Source organism: Rhinoderma darwinii, chromosome 1 (genome assembly GCF_050947455.1).
Source record: "Rhinoderma darwinii isolate aRhiDar2 chromosome 1, aRhiDar2.hap1, whole genome shotgun sequence".
NCBI lineage: Eukaryota > Metazoa > Chordata > Amphibia > Anura > Rhinodermatidae > Rhinoderma > Rhinoderma darwinii.
This window is the reverse complement of record NC_134687.1, coordinates 40062648-40078257: the sequence shown is the minus strand read 5'-3', so window position 1 is coordinate 40078257 and position 15610 is coordinate 40062648. Positions and strand designations below refer to the sequence as shown.

At 41.8% G+C, this 15610-nt stretch overlaps 1 protein-coding gene across 2 annotated transcripts in view; it reads right to left on the bottom strand.

Moving 5' to 3' along the window:
* CRMP1 (collapsin response mediator protein 1) overlaps positions 1-15610 on the bottom strand; it is a 76401-nt gene that overhangs the window by 15001 nt on the left and 45790 nt on the right. For both annotated transcript variants that reach the window (XM_075857974.1, XM_075857983.1), the window contains exons 2-6: positions 15410-15498; positions 13913-14097; positions 6381-6545; positions 5901-5962; positions 3951-4031 (exon numbers count right to left, since the gene is read on the bottom strand). In XM_075857974.1, coding sequence (XP_075714089.1) covers positions 3951-4031; positions 5901-5962; positions 6381-6545; positions 13913-14097; positions 15410-15498 — 582 coding nt within the window. The remainder of the gene's footprint in view (positions 1-3950; positions 4032-5900; positions 5963-6380; positions 6546-13912; positions 14098-15409; positions 15499-15610) is intronic.

Sequence of the window (15610 nt, the reverse complement as noted above, 5' to 3'; positions counted from 1 at the left end):
AATTAGAAATGGACATTTCATTTCTTTGTGATCCATGTAAAAATAATGAGTAAAATATTGCAGTTTTAACCTTTGCCACTAGATGTCAGCAGGCTTCACTCCAGGATGGTAAACTCACTTTACAGCCTACAGTGACACTAAATTTCATAACCTTAACATCACTGGTAGGTAGAAGTTATAGACAAAAATATAAGTCTGCTGTACAGTCTGACCAAGATATGCAGTTTTCACATAGACAAAAGTGAGGAGAAGGTTGTAAATTGCTGACAGGGTAAAGTGAGGGTATAGGGTTATTTGTAAAGAGCTGGAGATGTTACTATTCATCTACGATTACAGACTGTTGGCTCTATGGTAAAGCAAGGCCCGGCTGTGAAAAGTGGGTGCGAGGTCTCATAAAGCCTGCCTCCAGGAAATAAAAACAATTGAAAACAAAATAAAGTAATATATGACTAAATTAAAGGAATAATGGACAAAGTACGCGAAAAAAAAACACCAAAAAAATAGCACCACAATAATAATGATAAAGACACGCATTTGTGATCTGATAAATGATAATTTGGCCAATTGTAATGATGGGGGTAGGGAAACGGACAAGTGAGCCCTAATCTACCCGCCACTCTGTCCCTGCCTACTTGCAACGACCCGCCCTAGGCGACGGGGTACAACTGGGCGGCGGCCCCTACACTCAATAAGTGAACGAGACAAACAGACAAGGGTAACAAAGCTAAGGGAAAAGGGGCAGTTGCCCACGGCAACACCGTGAGCAACAAGAGTGGTGAACGAGCCGAGTCAAACCAGGAGTGTACGAGGTACCAAACGCAGAGCAGGAGAGTAGTCAGTAAGCCAGGGTCAGTATGGAGCAGGATCAAATAGTCAGAAGTTGTAGCTGGGCCAGGAAACCACAGGGGAAGAATCACAAGCAAAGGAGGAACAGGAAAGGCAGGTATAAATAGACCGAGGGCGGGAGCTAGCTGAGTCTGGCCAGGCTGCGATAGGCTCTCCCACTCCTAAGCCTGCCAGCCTGTGTGGTGGAAGCTGGAGTCAGTCTCAGAGACATAGACTCAGGTGAAGACTGATTACCTATGGAAGTTAACCCCGAAGCTGTGTCTGGCAGATCCTTTACACCAATAGATATCTATCTCATATCTATTTCTCTATGTAAAAATAAATAAAAAATAAATAAAAGAAAATAGGCAGCGCTCCAGACTTAAAATACTGAAATAAAGTAGATCCTTCCTTCACCCATAGGTGCAACATTTCCGCTTACTTTATGGAGAAGGTAAATAAACCCACTAATACTCATTAACAATGACCAAATACAATTAGTCTGACATTATAAAAAAAAGAGCATTAGCTAATATATAATTTATATACAATAAGCATCGTGACAAATATATCAAAAGTACATATAAATAAAATCTCATATAAATAAATATAAAGTGGTATTATTAGATCAATGAAGCATACACGGGTACAATAAAAGTTATTACAATCTCATCAGTATAGATCTAAACAAAGTTACATAACATTAATAGATTTGTCACCCTACATCGCAAACCGGAAATGTATTATCGCCATTTAAAGAAAGAAAGCGTCCACAAGCATAACAAAAGCGCACTAGGTGGTCTAAATAGACCAAAACAATTGTATCTAATGACAGGCAATACACACATAAGCACTATAAAGTGCACATTGCGGAGGTCAATAAAGTTAGGAGCACATTCGTCCACTTTGAAAAAATGAAGCATTCGCGCACTTGCATAAAGTGTGTCACAGCGGACATCTTTGAAAAGGGCATATACGCCAGTTACTAGGCTCAGAGAGCCACAGCGGTAAAGAGCTTATATTACCCAATTGCGTCTTCAACATATGGAACATGTGTGCTTTAGTAAAGATGTCCACATGACCAATTTTTGAACATTAATTTTTTTTAACATGAATTTTTGAGTTTGGTACATTTTTATGTTATACATAATTGCAGTACGAGATCCTCGCCTATGTCTGAATTGAATGTTAGCCTAAACCTTGTAAAAGCCATATACGATTACTTTTGACTGTGGGTACAATTACAATTAGTTAGATTTTTTTTAGTGGTGTATATTAGGACTTTTACGAATTTTTGCGAAAACCCAAAAACTTTTGGGAAATTTGGACCGAATTAAATTCCTTTAGAGATGATTCGCTCATCTCTAATTAGGAACATCGCCTTTATATAAAGTTATATTGACTCGCATATGAAGACTTTTGCCGTTTTTGACATGCCTTACAATGGCTATCTCTGCCTTTATTTTGTTTATCTTTGGTCCCAGCTGCCCCTCGGCACCATTACAGATAGTTGTTCTATCTAGAATGCCAGGATCTTCAATGGAAACTTATAATTATATTGGCAAATAAATGGAATATTGTTATAAGGACCTGTTCACATCTGCGTCGGGGTTCCATTGATGGGTTTCCGTCAGACCTTTCCGTCAGGGGAACCTACCAACGAAAAGGCAAATGGAAACCATAGCTTCTGTTTGCATTACCATGGATTTCAATGGTAATGCTTTCGTTGAAAAAGGTTTCTGTTCTGTAAGATTTCCGTTTTTTTGATGAAATCAATAGCGCAATCTACTGTGCTATTGATTCCGTCAAAAAAAACAAAACCTTACAGAACGGAGACAAACGGAAACCATTAGCAACGGAAGGGTTACCATTGAAATCAATGGTAATGCAAATGGAAAGCTATGGTTTCCATTTGGTTTCCATACGTAGGTTCCCCTGACAGAAAGGTCTGGTCGAACCCACGAACGGAACCCCAAAGCAGATGTGAACGAAGCCTTAGCTCTATGTAAGTGCACATGCTCAATTTTTTCAAAGTAAATGGTGGACGACAAATATATTATTATTATTTTGTAACTTTGTTTGGTGGTGAGTTTGTAATTCACTCGTATTGTACCCCTGTATAGTTCGTTCATCCAATGATAGCACTTTATATTTATTTACATGGGATTTTCATTATATGTACTTTTGATGTATATATGTTTCGATATATTTGTATCACACGATGCTTATTGTTTATACATTATATATTGGCTTATGATCTTTTTCATAATGTCACACTAATTGTATTTAAAGAGGTTTTCCCAGAATCATAAACTATCACCTATAGACAGGATAGGTGATCATTTTCTGCTCGCTGGGAGCCCTACCTTTTGTGAAAATGGGGGTCCCAAACTTCCTGTTCCTCCTCACTGCTCCACCACTGTGAGGAGGCCATTGAATGGAGTGGCGGTCGAGCATGCGCACTGCCGCTCCATTCAAAGTCTATGCCAGAATGACAGAAACAGCCAAGTACAGCGCTCGTCTGTCACCGTTATTCTCATAAACATTGAATAGAGCGGCGTGTGCATGCTCAACCTCCGCTCCATTCAGGCACTGCGGGGGTGCAGTGAGGAGGATCTGGCGGTTAGGGACCTCCGTTTTCACGTTCGGTGGGTTCCAAGCGGAGGGGCCCTTAGCGATTAGAAAATTATCACCTATCCCGTGGATAGGTGATATCTTATGATTCTGGGAAAACCCCTTGAATCATCGTTAATGAGTATTAATTTGTTTATATACCCTCCTTGTACAACTATTCATTGCTTGAGATAGGATTCAAGGAGTGAGGTGAAGCATCACATATATGAGTTCATAAAGTATCCACTTTATTTTACTTTTTCAAGTCTGGAGTGCTGTTTTTTTTCTTCTTTTGTCTTCGCTTGGACTCCTAGCCAAGGTCCTGCGGCGTGCACGGTGCATATTTTTCTTTGTTCTTGTTTTTTATCTATCACCAAATTTATGCACATGAGAGTCTACAGTCTTTCATATACTACAAGAAAATCCACACATTTGATTCATGTTGCGTGATAAAATGCTGCTGCTCATTGGTAATATTCTGTGTGAAGTCCAACTAACAGAAACTCACTCACCTGAGCTATTAAATCTCCATTTTCGGCATGCACCATAATTACAGCACCATGTCCCTTGAGGAAGGTAAAGATTTCATACATCTAAAAAGAAGAACAAAGAGTCAATATAGTAATAAATACAGAAATATATAAATTGTAGAGACAGCATAGTAATCACACATAGAAATACTGTAAAGGGGTAGTCCGGGATTAAATAAGGTAGTCTGACCCCCCCCCCCCCCCCCAACAAAAAGTGTTACTATTGTTTGTAGATTCTGTTTGGTTTTATATCTCAGGCCCAAACAATTGAATAGGGCTAAACTGCAATACTAAACACCGTCAATAAAGAAGATTGGAGCCGTTTCTGAAAGAAACAGACAACCTTTTTTAAGTAAGCTCAGACAACTCCTTTAGGCCTGGTTTACACGAGCGTGTGCGTTTTGCGCACGCAAAAAACACAGCGTTTTGCGTGCGCAAAAGGTACATAACAGCTCCGTGTGTCATCAGCGTATGATGCGCGGCTGCGAGATTTTCGCGCAGCCGCCATCATTATGACACTCCGTTTGGATGTTTGTAAACAGAAAAGCACGTGGTGCTTTTCTGTTTACATTCAGAGTTTGACTGCTGTTGCGCGAATCACGCTGTTCGCACGGAAGTGCTTCCGTGTGACCTGCGTGATTTTCACGCACCCATTGACTTCAATGGATGCGTGATGCACGAACAGTGCACAAATATAGGACATGTAGTGAGTTTTTTTCAGCCGACTCACGCTGCGCAAAACTCACGGACTGTCTGCATGCCCCCATAGACTTACATAGGTCCGTACGACACGCGTGAAAAACACGCGCGTCGCACGGACGTATATCACGCTCGTGTAAACGAGGCCTTAAGATGGAAGCTCATAGTTACTCCCCACAGTAACAAAAATTCACAATGGTGGGACTAGGGATGTCACGATACCAGTATTGGGACTTCGATAGTGATACTTTGTATAGTATTGCGATTATCGATACCAAAACAATACTTTGCCAATAATAAATTTAAAAAAAAGTCCTTCCATTTTCTGATATGAGGCACGTGTTGTGATGAATTTGGAACCTCCATGTGCCTCACAATAATAGTAATTAACCCCATCATGTTTCACACAGTCATAATGGACAACATTGGGTTAATGTGTAAGGTATATGATGGGGTTAATTACTATTAATGTGAGGCACATGGAGGTACTAAATTCATAACACATCGTGCCCCATATTAATAAGTGAAAGAAAGCAGTTTTTATTAAAAAGTTTTACAGCGTAAACGTCATAAATTACACTATAAATCTGTTGTGCAGGTTATTACAGTCACGACGATACTGAATATGTGTATATTTTATGTATTGAGACTTTTATTTTAATGTTTATTTAAAAAAATGTGTGTGTATTTTTAAAAAAAATAAAAAAATGTAAACTTAACATTACTTAGCATTCAAGGGAATAGCGCCGGCGATCAGAGCGGGGCTGCGGCTGTGTAATACAGCCATTGCTCTGCTCCTGAGAAGTGTGCGCGTGCGGTCAGCATGAGGTGATGCGACCAGTGCTGCACTAATGAGCGCCGGCACTGAAGACAGAACATGGGGGTGTTTTGCAGTGCGACCGTCATGTTCCCTGTCATCCGTGCATTACATCATGCTGACCGTGCACGCACACTTGTCAGGAGCGGGGCAATGGCTGTATTACACAGCCGCGGCCACGTTCTCACTACATTCAGAGGCTGGGTTTACACCTGCGTTGGTGTGTTTCGTTGTATCGAAATACATGAATTAACGGTATTGAACTGTTTGAGGGTGCACGGCATCTAAATAGTATCGATATTTCGATGCATCGTGCAACGTTGGGTGGGACCACATGTTACAATGATAAAATGTCTATAACTTATATACTACTGCCATATAAATACAATATACAGTATACTGGAGCATGTAGGTACCTGGCTATCGGTCATTTGGTATAGATCTTTGTAGGCCATGTACACCTGGAATGAATTGACACCTGTAAAGAGGGAACACTGTTAGCTCTTGTGTATATACATAAATGTCAACAGCACCTTCAGCCCTAGCAGCCAGGGAGAAGATGGGGGCTTGGACTGAGCGCTGGATTGCGGTATTTTTTATTTTTTCATAATGTGGTTGTGAAGGGTCTAGAGTAAGGAGGGAGCAGCTGGAGTTTTGGCCTTACCTATATACTATGAGCTCAAAGCCGTCATGGATCTATGTTCTAGCAGTAAACTCACTAGTAAAATGAGGTGGGAAACATGCCTCAGCTTGTATGGCATATGGGTATATTGACAGCGGTTGTCCTGGCGGGACAGCTCCTTTAACACAGCTGCACTCCGTAGAACTTGACTTTTCTGCTTGTGATATTTATTACACTAAGTAGTGACAGGTCTCTGTATACCCACAGTACATACCTTTGTCTTGTATCAGAATGTCCAACTCCTCTCGGATTCCATCATACCAGCTGGTGATGTCCACATGGAGGGAGTAATCACAGCAGGATTTGGTATCGGCCACCTCGTGCCATTTTTCAAATGAGGCCAAAATATTTGATCCAGGGTCGGGAACCACATGGTCAACTAGAAGGAAATAGACATTAACATTCTTGAGCAAAGGACAAGGATACGTTGTATATCAGTATGTTTATATGGCAGTGTCATTGATGTACATAAAAGTTTATACAAAAATATACCGGAGTTTATGGATCAGAAGTAATACAAACAACTCCACTTTTGACATAAGGCATATATATGACCCACAGTATATAGAATAGGGGTGCACAATATGTGGCCTGTGATGCTTTGCTCTGCGGGTCCCAGGCCCTCAGGACACAGTTAGCATGGCTATAGGAGTTATATTTTAAGAAACTTGAAGGGGCAATCCAGGCAAAATTGTTACTGTGCTATGCCTAGTTCAGGCCAAAGGGGGCAGTGCATGAGTGATATGCTCTCTTTGGTGGTCTTTGAATCCCTGTTTTATGCAGTGCCCCTCATACCCTGCACTAGGCAAAATCAGCAGTGATCTTTTAAAGGGGTATTGCCATCTGAGACATTTATGTCATATCCCTTACATAGTTACATAGGCTTCCCTCTCCATTGTGGTTTATGGGAGGTGTGAAACTCGCCGCTGTGTTTTTCCTGTAGGTGGGAGTCTCAAAATTTGAACTCTCATCTGTCAGATATTCATGACATACACTTTTGAAATGCAATAAATGTCCCAGATGGGAATGCCCCTTTAAAAAGGTTGTACAGGATTACAAAAACATGGCTGCTTTCTTCCGAAAATCATTTAAATGGAGAAGAGCTGCAATACCAGACACAACCCATGGACAAGTGTGGCGCTGTATCTTGTAGAATGAAGCCATGTTTTTCTAATCATGTACAACCCCTTTAACAGAACATTTGCAAGATATCTCCAATGATGATCGCGGCTGTGTCTCCTACCATGAGTTTAAACGTAGCGGTGGGAAACATGGCTGGGACATCAGAGGCTGGGAGCCTCTTCTCTGAGAAGGTGATCACAGGGAGTGGTGTAAAAATAAAGAAGTTATTGCTGACTGAATGCGGCAAGGCAAAAGCTAAAAAATTCTGTCAGTTCTTAACCTCCTCCCGCCCTACGCTGTACATTTACGGTGCTGGTGGCAAATATTTAACACGAAGTGCGGGTGTCAGCTATAATAATAGTGACCGCATCATCTAAGCTTCCTCTGTCCCCCATCAGCGTCCCCGCAACGCGATCAAGGGGGGCTGATGGGTTTCCATGGCGGCCGGTCTAATGAATGTCCTTGAGTGGCCCAGCCAGCGCGCTGACTTGAACTCAATCAAACATCTCTGGAGAGACCTGAAAATGGCTGCCTACCGACGTCACCATCCAACCTGACAGAGCTTGAGAGGATCTGCAGAGAAGAATGACAGAAAATCCCCAAATCCAGGTGCGCAAACCCGGTGGCATCACAAGCAAGAAGACTGAAGGCTTATCAATGCCAAAAGTGCTTCAACTAAGTCCCGAGTAAAGGGTCTGAATACTTACGTCTGCCATCTTTGTACGTTATTTATCCCGCTGTAAAAAAAATACAACTGAACAACAACGCCAGAATTGCAGTTTTTTTTTTATTATCCCGCCTCCCATAAAACGGAATAAAAAGTGATAACAAAATTTGTGTGTACCCCTAAATGGTAACAATAAACACTAGAGTTCATCCCGCAAAAAAACAATCCCTCAAATCGCACAATCGATGGAAATATAAAAAAGTTTCTTCTTTGTAACAGTGGTAAAATTTAAAAATCTATGTAAATTTAATATCAACGTAATTGCATCTACCCGAAAAAATAAATATTGCAAAAAAACAAGCCCTCACACAGCTAGGCTGACAAAAGTAAATATGGTATGGGTCTTCGAATGCAGCAACACCAAAAATAATATTTAAACCCCCAAAAAATTTTATTGTGCAAAAGTAGTAAAACATAATAAAAACTATATAAATCTGGTATCACCGTAGTCGTACTAATCTGCAGAATAAAGTTAACATATCATTTATACCGCACGGTGAATTCCGTAAAAACAAAAGCCCAAAAAATTGCGGATTTTCTGCTTTTTTCAACCCACCCCCTCTAAAAATAATAATAAAAGTTATACATTATATGTGCCGCAAAATTGTGCCATTGAAAAATACAAATTTTACAAAAAAAACAAGCCCTCATACAGCTATGTTGACAGAAAAATATAATAGTTCTGTCTTTTAAAATGCAAAGATAAAAAAAAAACACACAAAAAAACCTGCTGCGTCATTCAAATAAAACTGACAGGTTCATTTTAGCAATTACTTGTATTCGTCATAAAATAACGATTCCGGCGCATTTTTCCTTGGATCTTTGCATTGTTCAATTCCTCTGTTATTCCTCCTGGAAATGTATGAATACATTGCCAACTGGGTGTTACCATTCCCGTTGCCAATAGGCTGTGTTCCCTAAACAGTTTTACACTGTCAGCACTGACTGGACATTGTCATAGTGTATAGGGACTATAGGCTTCATAGATAGACCCACCTGCTACTATATAGTTACCTGTCAATATGTATTTCATGTCTGATTGACATCTTCGCAGACAGCAAATAATGAAGACACCGTAATACCCATTGTACTAGGAACATACAATGTATTCAGGAAGTCTTCAGACCCTTTCAATTTTTTCACATTTTGTTATGTTGAGGTCTTGTGCTAAAATAAAAAAAATTAAATTTTTCCCCATCATTCTGCGCTCAATACCCCATAATGACAAAATGAAAACCGAGTGTTAGAAATTTTTGCTAATTTATTGAAAACGAAAAACTAAAATCTTGCATTGACATAAGTATTCCGACCCTTTACTCAGGACTTAGTTGAAAGCACCTTTGGCATCGATAAATCTTCAGTCTTCTTGGGCATGATGCCACGAAGTTTGAGCACCTGGATTTGGGGATTTTCTGCCATTCTTCTCTGCAGATCCTCTCAAGCTCTGTCAGGTTGGATGGTGACGTCGGTGGCCAGCCATTTTCAGGTCTCTCCAGAGATGTTTGATTGGGTTCAAGTCAACGCTCTGGCTGGGCCACTCACGGACATTCACAGAGTTGCCTCTCCTGTGTTGTCTTGGCTGTGTGCTTAGGGTCTTTGTCTTGTTGGAAGGTGAAACTTCGGCCTATTCTGAGGTCCAGAGCGCTCTGGATCAGAATATGTCTGTACTTTGCTCCACTCATCTTTTCCTCAACCCTGACCAGTCTCCCTGTCCCAGCCAATGAAAAACACCCACACAGCATGATGCTGCCACCACCATGCTTCACTGTAGGGATGGTATTGGGCAGGTGATGAGAAGTGCCTGGTTTCCTACAGACATGATGCTTAGAATTCAGGCCAAAAAGTTCAATCTTGGTTTAATCAGAATCTTGTTTCTCAGTCTCAGATTTCTTAAAGAGGCTCTGTCACCAGATTTTGCAACCCCTATCTGCTATTGCAGCAGATAGGCGCTGCAATGTAAATTACAGTAACGTTTTTATTTTTAAAAAACGAGCATTTTTGGCCAAGTTATGACCATTTTCGTATTTATGCAAATGAGGCTTGCAAAAGTACAACTGGGCGTGTTGAAAAGTAAAAGTACAACTGGGCGTGTATTATGTGCGTACATCGGGGCGTGTTTACTACTTTTACTAGCTGGGCGTTGTGTATAGAAGTATCATCCACTTCTCTTCAGAACGCCCAGCTTCTGGCAGTGCAGACACAGCCGTGTTCTCGAGAGATCACGCTGTGTCGTCACTCACAGGTCCTGCATCGTGTCAGACGAGCGAGGACACATCGGCACCAGAGGCTACAGATGATTCTGCAGCAGCATCGGCATTTGCAGGTAAGTCGATGTAGCTACTTACCTGCAAATGCTGATGCTGCTGCAGAATCAACTGTAGCCTCTGGTGCCGACACGATGCAGGACCTGTGAGTGACGTCACAGGTCTGCACTGCCAGAAGCTGGGCGTTCTGAAGAGAAGTGGATGATACTTCTCATCAGAAAGCCCAGCTAGTAAAAGAAGTAAACACGCCCCGATGTAGGCACATAATACACGCCCAGTTGTACTTTTACTTTTCAACACGCCCAGTTGTACTTTTGCAAGCCTCATTTGCATAAATACGAAAATGGTCATAACTTGGCAAAAATGCTCGTTTTTTAAAAATAAAAACGTTACTGTAATCTACATTGCAGCGCCGATCTGCTGCAATAGCAGATAGGGGCTGCAAAATCTGGTGACAGAGCCTCTTTAAGGTGCTTTTTATGCAAACTCCAGATGGCTTTCATGTGTCTCTTACTGAGGAGAGGCTTCTTTCTGGCCACTCTGTCATGAAGCCCAGGTTGGTGGAGTTCTGCATTGATGGATGACCTTCTAGATCAGGGGTCAGGAACCTTTTTGGCTAAGAGAGCCGTAAACGCCACATATTTTGAAATATAATTCCGCGAGAGCCGTACAATATGTTTAAAGGGCCATTGACAGATCAATCGCTCCAATGTTCACTTAGTACAGCAAGGAATGCTCCTCCCTGCTGTATAAAGCCACAACTGGACTGAAACAATGGTAATTAGCAGTAAAAAAATTAAATAAATAACTTACATTGTGAGCTTGCGATGCATGACATCAGTCCAGCAGTCTGGCTTCTTCTTTTTCCTGCGCATGACTGGAAGCTGGCATTCTTCCCACCTGATGTTGAGAGAATGCCAGCTTTGAGGCATTCGCAGAAGAAAGAAGCTGGAATGTTGGACATGTCACACAACGCATTGTCAGTTATGTCAATTATCTATTTTATTATTTTACAGCGAATTATTGTTTAGGTCCAGCGGTGGCTTAGTGCAGCAGAGAGGAACACTCCTTTGTGTACTAAGTGACCGCTGGAGCAATTGTATCTGTCAGTGGCCCTTTTAAAAGTGTTGGTCTTACAGAAAATGAACAAAAAAGAGAGGCTCAGACCCATCTGGGAGACCTCCAGAGCTGTAATAAAGCGCTCAGAACAGATTTTTGCCCTGATAGTGGTCCTTTAAATCAGTTTCTTATGCCCACAAGAGATTAATTTAAAGCCCCCAAGAGTGTAATATGGGTGGCAGATGTTTTTTAAGGCCATATTTTTATTTTTTTTGGGGGGGGGGGGGCTATATTATGGATTATGTGGGATTATTTTCAGGGGTGAAGTGGGAAGGGGGGGTTGGTGGGACACACTGTATTACACAGCCCCTTTATTGATGCAGCTCACTGCTGCTGACCATGAGGCTGTGTAACAATTTCCATGTTATAATGTTCACCTTCAAAGCAGCAGCACAGCCAGGGGTTTCTGGAACGTCCAAGGGAGACACAAGGGAGGAGGCAGATGCCGCTTCACTAGGGGACGCAGGTGCGTGCTTGCAGACGGCGCGGCTATGCAGGGAGTTATGGGAAATGTAGTCCATGCTCCCTGCCGCTCACCACTGCCGCCAATGCTTATCAGGCCATCAAAGAACTACCGTATATGTCGGCGTATAAGACGACTGGGCGTATAAGACGACCCCCAACTTTTACCCTTAAAATATAGAATTTAAGATATACTCACCATTTCGTGCAGGAGCGCTTCACTATGGCCATCGGCGGCAGGACCCAGGACTCTCTGTCTCTTTGAACTCGCGCATGCGCAGATAGGCGAGGTACATGATGGGGTTAATTACTATTAATGTGAGGAACATGGAGGGTAAATTCATCGCACCTCGCGCCTCACATTAATAAGTGAATGAAAGCCGTGTTTATTTCATTTTTTTACAGCGTACACATCATAAATGATGCAAAAACATTGTTGTCCGCGCCATTACTGAATGTGTGTATTTTATGTATTGAGACTTATTTTAATGTTTATTGTAAAAAAGGTGAAGGTGTATATTTTTTTAAAAATGTAACCATACTTTGTTTTTACTTTATTTTTAAACTTTAATGTACTGACATATATCAGATATGTGCCAGTACATTAGCCTGTGGACAGATAGCACACAGGCTGTTGTTAGGACATACTTGGGTATATCCTAACAACAAGAGATATGGTCAGACAGCCCTGGGGTCCGTCAATAGACCCTGGGCTGTCTGCCCATATATGGTATGGCCCTCGATCGCGTCACAGGAATTCCCTGTGATGCGATCCAGGGGCATCCCCCCTTCTCACTTTCCCCTGAATGCTGCAGTCAGCTGTGATCGCAGCATTCACGGGAATAACGGCGGAGATGAGAGGTTCTCTGATCTCCGGCGTTATAGAGCGGGGCTGCGGCTGTGTAATACAGCCATTGCCCCGCTCCTGACAGGAAGTGCGCGCGCGGTCAGCATGAGGTGATGCGGCCGGCGCTGCACTAATGAGCGGCAGTTCAGGCACTGAAGACAACATGGGGGTGCTTTGTAGCGCGCCCGCCATGTTCTGTCTTCAATGCCGCAGATCATTAGTGCAGCGCCGGCCGCATCACATGATGCTGACCCCGCGCGCATATGTCAGGACTCAGGAGCGGGGCTGTGGCTGAATTACACAGCCGCAGCCCCGCTCTCATAGTCATGTGTACTATACTGAGCTGTGCGGCTGCAACGTGCATCCCTCCCATAGACAGGTAGGAGCCCTGTCTGCGAGCCAGATACGGCCATCAAAAGAGCCATATCTGGCTCGCGAGCCATAGGTTCCCGACCCCTGTTCTAGATGTTTCTTCCATCTGCACACAGGATCTTTGGAGCCCATTCAGAGTGAGCATTTGGTTCTTGGTCTCCGCTCTTACCAAGGCTCTTCTCCCCCAATTACTTTGTTTGGTGGGGCGGCCATCTCAGGTGGGGCGGCCATCTCAGGCAGAGTCCTGGTTGTTCCAAATTACTTCAATTCAAGAATTATGGAGACTCTGTGCTCTTGGGAACTTTCAGTGCAGCAGAAATGTTTTTTTGTACCGTTCTCCAGATCTGTACCTCCACACAATTCTGTCTCTGAGCTCTACAGGCTGTTCTTTCCTCCTCATGGCTTGGTTTTTGCTCTGATATACATTGTCAGCTGTGAAATCTTATATAGACAGGGGTGTGTCTTTCCAAATCATGTCCAATCAAATGAGTTTACCAAAGGTGGACTCCGATTGTCAAGATGTAGAAACATTTCAAAGATGATCTACAGAAATGGGGGACCCATGAGCTAAATTTCAATTATCCTACCAAAGGGTCTGAATACTTAATATGTCCATTCGAAATTTGAGTTTTTCATTTTTAATAAATTTGCAAAAATTTGTAAAATTCTGTCTTCACTTTGTCATTATGGGGTATTGAGTGCAGAATGATGGGGGAAAAAACGTGAATTGTTTTATTTTAGCACAAGGCCTCAACATAACAAAATGTGAAAAAATTGAAAGGGTCTGAAGACTTTCCGAATGCACTGTATAGATATACTCTTCATCTACTCACTGATCATGGTGGTTCCTCCTGATACTGCAGCTTTAGTTCCTTGGTAGAAATCATCAAGTGTCGTCATGCCCAGATACGGCTTCTGGAGATATGTGTTAACGTCGATCCCACCAGGAACAACCATACGCCCATTGGCTTCAATGGTCTTCACTCCACCAGGAACAATCAAATTCTCTCCAATTTGTCTAAATGTTAAAAAAAAAATAACGTTATTTTGCTTATTGTTATTTAGCAACATATCCTAACATTAAGCCCTCATGCACACAACCATTATGGTTTTGCAGTCTGCAAAACCACGGGTCCGAAACTCTTGTTGTTCATCGATGTCACATCCGGACTCCACAACAAATCACCAGCATTTGTGAAGCCGTAAATCACGATCATAGTTACATAGTTACATAGTTACATAGTTAGTACGGCTGAAAAAAGACACATGTCCATCAAGTTCAACCAAGAGAAGGAAAAATTTCTACACATAGGAGCTGATATTTTTTTGTTCTAGGAAATTATCTAACCCTTTTTTAAAGCCATCTACTGTCCCTGCTGTGACCAGCTCCTGCGGTAGGCTATTCCATAGATTCACAGTTCTCACGGTAAAGAAGGCTTGTCGCCTCATGTGCATGGGGCCATAGAAAAGAATGGGTCCGCAATTTATCAGCAAAAACGCGGATAAATTTCAGGGGCAAAAATACGGTCGTGTGCATGAGGCCTAAATGATGGGAATGCCCATTTTAATAACTTCGTTTTACCTTCAAAAGGAGTTTTTCCCAGATTAAAGAGTATTCATTGTATAATGAAAAGTTCTGCATCTAAACAATTTGTGTATCGATTCCTCAACATTTTCAATTTCTCTGTTTGCTGTCAGTAAATAGGAACATTCTTGTTACTCAGAGACAGAAAACTCTAACAGACCTAAGGGCCTGTTCACATCAGCGTCGGGTTCCATTTGGGGTTTTCGTTCATCTATTCAGTCAGTGGAACGGATAAACGAAGCCGAACAGAAACGACAGCTTTTGTTTGCATTACCATTGATTTCAATGTTAAAAAAAAAAGGAAACAATCGGAATCCAACTGAAACAGAAGCATTAACATTGAAATGAATTGGTAATGCAAACGAAAACTATCGTTTCTGTTCTGCTTTCCGTTCATCTGTTCCTCTGACGGATTTGGGAAGCAGTTGGACCACCTTAAAGTTTTTAGTGGCCCAGCAGTAAGACATTTTTTAGTAGAAAACACCCTAAAAAGCATGGCGATTTGGTATCTGTTCTCCTTTATATTAAAGCAGTGATCTCCAATATGTGGCTCTCCAGCTGTTGCAAAACTACAATGCCTAGCATACCCTGATAGCCGGTGGCAATGACTTGCCTAATAGGACAAGGCAAGGGGAGGGGTAATCATCTACACCGTATGTATCATGTGTAATGTACTTATTTTTAGAAAAAAGATTACAGAAGGTGAACTCATGAAAAAAAATAATTGGGGATTGTAAGCACATACTTGATAAGGCCATCTTCGAGGTAAATATCGGCGTAGAACGACTGGTCATCATTGATGATTCTCCCTCCTTTGATGAGGAGTCGGTCACTCTAAAATAAAAGAATAAATATATGGTTTATTTATGAGAATATAATATTCAATATCTGATCACATTCTCTATGTTCCAGATACAAAACAAATCATCACTAGGTAAAATTCCAG